This window comes from Amphiprion ocellaris, chromosome 15, assembly GCF_022539595.1.
Source record: "Amphiprion ocellaris isolate individual 3 ecotype Okinawa chromosome 15, ASM2253959v1, whole genome shotgun sequence".
In the NCBI taxonomy this organism is placed as follows: Eukaryota; Metazoa; Chordata; class Actinopteri; family Pomacentridae; genus Amphiprion; species Amphiprion ocellaris.
In genome coordinates this window covers 12,733,482-12,741,335 of record NC_072780.1, presented here as the reverse complement: position 1 = coordinate 12,741,335, position 7,854 = coordinate 12,733,482, and the positions used below count along the sequence as shown (strand labels likewise).

Genomic DNA, 7,854 nt, shown 5'->3' with positions numbered 1-7,854 from the left:
GTTCTTAGATAAGCCCAACAACACTGGATTTTAGTACAAAAAACAATACCTATATATAATTCCCCAAATTTTTCTGTATATATTTGTTTATCTAGAAGGGAAAATGATGGGGTCCTTCTTTATTAACTTGCCAGAAAAGTTTTTAACAAACTAGTTAGCATCGTTCCGTGAAGATACTATTGGACTCTGCACCACCATCTGCTCAGCTGTGATACATACTCTGTTACATGCGCTGCAAAGTGCTGAGAGTGCTGTAAACAACAGATTCAAAGCTACTCTGTTGGACAAGCTATGAGATGATACCATTTCTACATTTTATAAAGCATCTTTTTTCATGTCAGCATATGTGAGACAATATAGTTATATGGCAATACCAACATCAGCTGTGGCCTCGAGTTTGTGGGTTTTACACAATATAACATAATTATGCATTTCATTTGGCTTAACTCTTCTCTCTTAGAATTACAAGAGGGTCAACAAACCTTGCTTGATTCGGGGGTTCCTAAAGGAACCTTTAACAGCTCAATACAGAAAAGAGGTTGTTGGACAAATGTAACAGAATATTTTGCATCAAAAAAAACAAGTTCATCCTAAGGATGAAAATACAGCTAATAGAAAAGGGAATATTAGACTCACATTTATTAGGTGACATACAGTGCCTGGATAAATGTTCACTCCCCTTGCAAGTTTTAACCTTTTATTCCTTTTCAACCCTGAACTACAGTCAATTTAATCTGGGTTCTTCTGACAAGAAGCATACCCACATCATGATGCTGCCACCACCATGCTTTACAGGCAGGATGATGTGTTCATGATGATGAGCATTGTTTGGTGTCTATCAAACTCTGATAGCCAAAAGCTGGCAAGATCAGGCCAAAGAATGTTAGCTTTTGTCAACAGTGGCTTTCTCTTTGCCAGTTTCCCATATAGCTTTGAGTGGTGAAGAACAGTCACCAGTTGCTGTATTTAATTTCCCTTGGGATTAATAAAATATCTATCTGTCTGTCTGTCTGTCTGTCTGTCTGTCTGTCTGTCTGTCTGTCTGTCTGTCTGTCTGTCTGTCTGTCTGTCTGTCTGTCTGTCTGTCTGTCTGTCTGTCTGTCTGTCTGTCTGTCTGTCTGTCTGTCTGTCTGTCTGTCTGTCTGTCTGTCTGTCTATCTATCTATCTATCTAGCATCAGTTGGCTGCAGTTGTGTTGAATTACTTAAGTCACTTTAAAGGGATGAATATTTCAGCAATCACTTATTTTACATTTTATATTTTTACTAATTGACTTCACTTTGAAGGAATCTCTCTTTTTTTGAAAACCCCTGTCAAAAAGTCAGACTATACTGACCATGATTCAATGTTAAAAAGCAATAAAAAGGGAGAACTCCTAAGAGGGGTAAATACTTTATATGAGCAATGTAAACATAGCTTTATATAAATCATAATAATGCAGTGTTCATATAAACATGCAACTGTTTGCTACATTTATCACCACAATTTTATATCCAGATTGTGCATCATTGTTCCGTATGTGCAGCTTGTTCTGTTCGAAGCTAATAATGCTTTTAAAATTTAGATGTGTTCTGTTTTTCACAAAAAGAAAAACAAAAAGCTTTGTTTAACATATCAGTAAGGTTTTCTTCAGTGCAGATCAGATTATCATATGAGGCCATCAACAACTTCGTTGCTAGGGAGGGTATTAATTCACAGTATGTTTAAAATGAAGTGTTTAATTAAGAAACCGTCACACTGCAGCAAGAAGGGAAATAATAAGGATGGTAGACTTAAAAGTGTGATTACATATAAAGTCTTAATTAGCACTGAGGTTGTTTGAAATGCTTAAAACTGTTACATTCATCAACTGACAATGGACTTGCAGTTACCGCTAAGGTAAATGAAAAATATCAACGTGTTTTGCTTTTGGGCATTTCTGTGCTGCTTGTTGTGTTCGTGTCTGTTACGTCATCAAAACATTCTTTTTTCTCGTATGGGATTTGGTCCTAATTGACATCGCCAACCTGAATATAATTAGTACAGCTTACAAGAAAATGGAACCCCTCTGGAACTGGACAGTACATGTTATGTATATATTTTGAATATGAATGGTGCCATTCAGTATTTCCATTGAACATCTGTTTTTAGCGTTCCTACAATCTCCTCTCAGGTTTGAAAAAAAAAAATAAATAAATAAAAATTCAGCAGTCCAATTAGGACATACATACCTTTTCTAATATATTCTTCAAAGCTGGTTGATTAATAGATGAGTCAGGAATGTGTTGACTTCAAAAGAGGCTGAAGATGTGTGTCTATGCTGAATGTGTCTTTATCACATGCCACTGGTGACGTATGCATCCAGAGGTCTTTAATAACCGGAGACACTGTGATCAGTATTAAATAAGGTATGTGTCCTGAGAGAAGAAGAAAAATAACTGTTAACATGTTGCCAACAATGATAATGTTAGCGCTCCTGACGCTTGGGGGTCTTGGAGCATTTAACCTTCGGGTGTATGGGAAATCAATCCATGGTGATAAAACTTTGCTAATCAGCGATGACAGCAAACAGTCTGTGAGGAAACATCCACACCAACAGGTAAGACACATTTAATGAAGCAGATACTTATTGTACTGAGCTGTTTAGCCCGTCTTCTGAAAAACTGATTAGCGGATCAGTAGAAAAAAGCTGTTTTGAGAATTGTTTGACCTTATTTTTTTCCAAAGTAAAAATGTCAAACGATCTCTAATCCCTGCTGTTTAAAAGGAAGCATTTGATGCTTCTACTTGCCATATATATGAATCAACTGAATATCTCATGTTGGGCAGATAAAACAAGGCTGCAACTATTTGATTTTTTTTTCATTATCAATTAGGGATATCTGATAATATCGGCCCACCAATATTATTACTCATAGAGGGAGAGAGAGAGAGAGCGCGTGAACTGTTAAGACAATAAAAAAAGGCATAAATATGGCATTTTTACATAACTTAAGCTGAAGTAGTTTTCTGATTTTGCAGACAATGTTTACATTTGGAAAACCTTGTTGCATTTAAGAATGGATTCAATGAGACATCACAATAAAATTAGGCATGATGTGTTAATTCCACGACGGGAGATATGTGATGTCACATAAAATTAGCTAAGTAGCCCACAAATATCAGTATCGGTTGATATCGGAATTGGAAATTTAGAGTTGGACAATATCGGCATATCGGTTATTGACAAAAAAGCAGATATCAGACATCCCTATTATTAATTAATGTGTTAATGTGTTGTTTTCCTATAAAAGCTAATCTAAAATCTGAGAAAGAAATACCCAATGTACTCTTTTAGAGCCTAACATGATACACTTGATTATTACATACACACACACACACACGCACACACACACACACACGCACACACACACACACACACACACGCACACACACACACACACACACACACACACACACACACACACACACACACACACACACACACACACACACACACACACACACACACACACACACACACACACACACACACACACACACACACACACACACACACACACACACACACACGATTTGACCGACTGATCCAATCATCTCTTTCCAGATGAAAAGTGAAATCCGCAGAAGTTTAGATCTGGAGAGCTACAACATACATGTGAGCCCCACCACCAGTAAGAAGAGCCTCCCGACCATCATCAGGCTCTACCCGCCCACCGCCAAACCTGTCGACCTGCACGCCAACATGCCCATGCGCTTTGGGAGGGACAATGATCCAAGGGATAAAACGGAATTGTCCTCGAGCCGCAAAAAGCCTCAGAGGTTTGGAAAGTCCGCCCAGTTGATTGAAATGTGTGCAGACTGCCCAAATGTCCGAGAGGCGGTTGACCCAGTGATGCCTCAAAGATTTGGAAGAAACAGTCCTTACTGGAGCTTTCTTAGGTCTCTGGCCAGTGAACAGTTATTGAACACTGGTTTGCACTGGTAGGCAACTCATTCCCTTAATAATAAAATTATGTAGCTCCATTCTCATGTTCAATTACTTCTGCTTTTAGAGGGGATTGGTGCATTTGTCCTGGATGTATCTGTCTAGTAGTCTATACTATTTTATATTCTATTAAACACGTATATTCATTCATATTAGTCTGTGAGATTTGTTGTGATTAATACAAACTGAGTATTTTCTCCCTACAGGGCTGGAGATTTTGACTTTACAAGCAGCTCAGAAGAAGATGAAGAAGAAAGAGAGGACAAAGTCTTTAAAGGATGAAGGGGTTTGTCGAAGCCTATAGTGATGTCTACTATAGGTAGACATCATTAGGTGTGTTTACTGTGAGGACAAATGCTTAAAGTTAAGTATCTAAAAAAATGTTAGAGATTCTAGAAATTATTTATTATCTTTAAACAAAGTTATATTATTGTGATGGAGAACACAGCTTTAACAATAACAATAAAGGTTTCAAGAGTGATTTGTGTTTGTTTTACATTGAATCATAGAAAATTATGTGTCCCATCACTTCACCATCCCATCTTCATTGACTAAGCAAAACTGTTGAAATAGTTGATGACTTTACATGTTGTTTAAAAAAAAAAAAAAAGGAAGAAAAAAAATCTGGAAAAAATGCAAATATATAAAAACATGTTCATAATAATTTTCAAAAATTGCATAAAAAAACAGCAAATACCTGTAGAATAATTATGTTTTTAGAGGATTTAAATTGACTAAAATGGTCTATTTCTACAGCCAGTAGAAATTACTATTTTAAGAATAAAGATTTTTGATTTGAACATTATATACATATTTGGCACATTTTTTTGTTTTACAATCTGTGTAAAATAAAACTTTACTCTGTGATTTTACTAGATATTATCTGTCATTTCATAGACCAAGAAAACAACAGTTGAAAATGATTTAGCATTTTTCAACATTTAATATATACCTTTTTTCAAATAACAAATATCAGTAACAAAAAATATTATTTGCTGATTTAAATACAGTAAAAAAATGGTGTTGTTTTATTGTCAAATGTTGTAAAAGAAGCAATACAATTTGTAGAAATGCAGATTTTTGATGTGGACATTGTTTACACCTTTGGCCTTTTTTTTTACAGTTAACATGTAAAAGACTACTTTGAATCTGTAATTTTATTAAATGTTATCCGTGTTTAGACAAAACGGGAAATATGAGTAAAATAACAGTAAATAGTTCCGAACATTACAGTAAATTTAACAGCTGTTATAAGAGCATAAATTCTTTTACAGTGCAGCTTCGATCAGCACATACAGCTGTAGTCAAAAGACTTTTTCATGTCACCCACCAAGCCATCTCCTCTCACTGTTGGACCAATATACTGATCCACTCATCCTGTTTTACTATAATTATAGATCTCCCCACACTCGGCCTCTCAAAGCTCAGTTGTAAGGCCTTATTGTTAATATCACATCATGTCACACAACCACTCATTCACCACTTCATTATATTACCTGCAGGACCTTAAGGTGCAGCAGGGCTCATTTTGGCAGAGGCCTGGTTCATGTAGCCACAGCAGCACCTGAACAGGGTGATCAGTTAGAGAACCACACCTCTTGTTTTCATGTTGTTCTGTCTGTCATTGTTGTGTGCTAACTAGCTCACACAGATCAGACTTATGTTTCTCTCCAGCCCTGATTCATAAAAGCATCAGGAAGTTTTGCTAATGAATACTAAATCACACAAAGATCATGATTGTCCTGTCATGGCATCTTTCATGATAAAACCATCCTCTAAATCTGACATACACTATCGTTCAAAAGTTTGGGGTCACCCAGACAGTTTCACGTGTTTCATGAAAATTCACTTATATTCATGTGCTAACATAATTGCACAAGGGTTTTCTAATCATCAATTAGCCTTTCAACACCATTAACTAACACAATGTAGCATTAGAACACAGGAGTGATGGTTGCTGGAAATGTTCCTCTGTACCTCTATCTAGATAGTCCATTAAAAATCAGCCATTTCCAGCTAGAATAGTCATTTACAACATTAACAATGTCTAGATTGTATTTCTGATTAATTTAATGTTATCATCATTGAAAAAAAATGCTTTTCTTTCAAAAACAGGACATTTCAAAGTGACCCCAAACTATTGAATGGTAGTGTATATATTTAATGAATCCAACCTTTACTTAAATTCATCTACGAGTAGATCGATCTAACAAAGAAGTTATATATATGTTGGCATCTTGCCATTCACTGCCACATAAATAAAAATGAACCAGTGTCTGTCATGTCTCACTGCTGACCAGAACATTTTAATAAAATCAGCAGTGATGAGTTGAATAGCTGTAACAAATCATGAATCTTAGAGTTGAGTAGTTAACTTAATCAAGGGCTTTCAGAGTGGAGACTAATAGCATTTTTTGTTATATCATGCTGACATGTGTTTCAATATGAAAACAAATGCAAGTTTCTTTTTTTAAACCAGATACCCAGAGATTTGTACTCCGAGTCCTTCTCCATGCTCTGTCCATTCAGAGTGGTGAAATTCCAACTGTCGTCCACAATATCTCCAGAGAAGACCTTATATTTGGGGGGGTTGCCTTCAATTTTAAATTACAGTGCATATTGCGATTTGTCAAATGCTTGTTGTAGGATTTAAGTGGCTGACTGTGCAGTAAAAGTAAAGCAATATAGAACTGTAACAGCTGCATACAGATGGGCATTTAGTGCATTACAGTTTGCTATAGTGGATGTAACGTTGTGGATTTAAATTGTATACAGGACAGGACCCAAAAGTGAACCTTTTGGGACTCCTTTTGACAGAAGTGGAAAATGGAGAGAAATCATTTCCCTAAAACACACGCTGTTGACAATGAGAGAGGCAGTCGTGAAACCATTTGTGTGATGTATAATCAAACTCAACATCGTTTATCCTTGGTAGAAACATATTGTAGTAATAAGTAATTAAATGGTTTTGTTAAATCAAATAAGCATCTTGAACTAAAGTGTGCATTCCCCAGCAAAGTACTTTAAATATGAGACTGACTAAAAATGCATTTCATTCATAATACTTTTTTTTTCGTAGCGCTATATTAAAAAAATCTTTAAACCTACTTATTAGATTTTTTTAAATCACAAATTGCAGGGTTAGTTTTGAGCTCTACATTAAACCACTGAAACACTGTAAATACAGCAAGACTTAGTTATTACCATTCATTCATTACAGAGACCACTAGAGGGAGACAAACACACAGTCAAAGTCTCCACTGAGACATTTCTCTCCAGTGAGGAGTTAAAATATCTCCTGTTTGTTAAAATTAACGAGTCCTACATCTTAATACCGTTCATCTATTGACAAGTAAATAAATTGTATCCTGGTAACTGGAACTTACATCTGTCCACATAAGCCAGAGGTCTGACTGAGGTCTCTTACAAAGGCCTCAGCTAGAAAACACAAACTACAAAGAAGCTTTTTGCTATAAAAGTTATAATAATTTCTAACAGAAAAATTGAGAGAGGAAGGAACCCAGGAAAAATGCTGAAAAACATGTTGGATGTGTGACTGATCCATAATGGTGTACTGAATTGTGACAAACACATTTCCACCTGTTGAACACCACAGAGATGTTTCTCAAAGTGTTCTTTTCAAGTGTCACTGTCTGCTTGCCTCTGATAATACAAAGAATGAATTTGCTGTTACAATCACAAGATTGAGTACCTCACCTTACCTGAAATCACCACTCCTAACTGTGCACCTCAAAACTTGTCATCCTGCCAGACACACCCAGGAAGTTGCATTAGCCCACCCATTTTGACCTGATGAGCCCTTTTCTCCTCAACCCAGTGAACAGAGAACAAAGAGAGAATCATTGTAAGTTCAAAAAAGAACTTTT

The 7,854-nt window shown here is 36.1% G+C and overlaps 1 protein-coding gene across 1 annotated transcript; it reads left to right on the top strand.

The window, feature by feature from the left end:
• Positions 1–2,304: 2,304 nt before the first annotated feature.
• On the top strand, positions 2,305–4,538 carry npvf (neuropeptide VF precursor). Its single transcript, XM_023287090.3, has 3 exons — positions 2,305–2,578; positions 3,587–3,963; positions 4,174–4,538. Exons 1-3 carry the CDS (start codon positions 2,390–2,392, stop codon positions 4,247–4,249), a joined length of 642 nt encoding a protein of 213 aa, XP_023142858.2. The 5' UTR covers positions 2,305–2,389; the 3' UTR covers positions 4,250–4,538.
• Positions 4,539–7,854: the final 3,316 nt, after the last annotated feature.

Excerpts from the sequence above, each read along its gene's own strand:
- npvf (XM_023287090.3), top strand. The coding sequence starts at position 2,390 with ATGTGTCCTGAGAGAAGAAGAAAAATAACTGTTAACATGTTGCCAACA. Across the intron at positions 2,579-3,586 it reads GGAAACATCCACACCAACAG|ATGAAAAGTGAAATCCGCAG; the intron begins GTAAGACACATT and ends ATCTCTTTCCAG. Across the intron at positions 3,964-4,173 it reads TTGAACACTGGTTTGCACTG|GGCTGGAGATTTTGACTTTA; the intron begins GTAGGCAACTCA and ends TTCTCCCTACAG.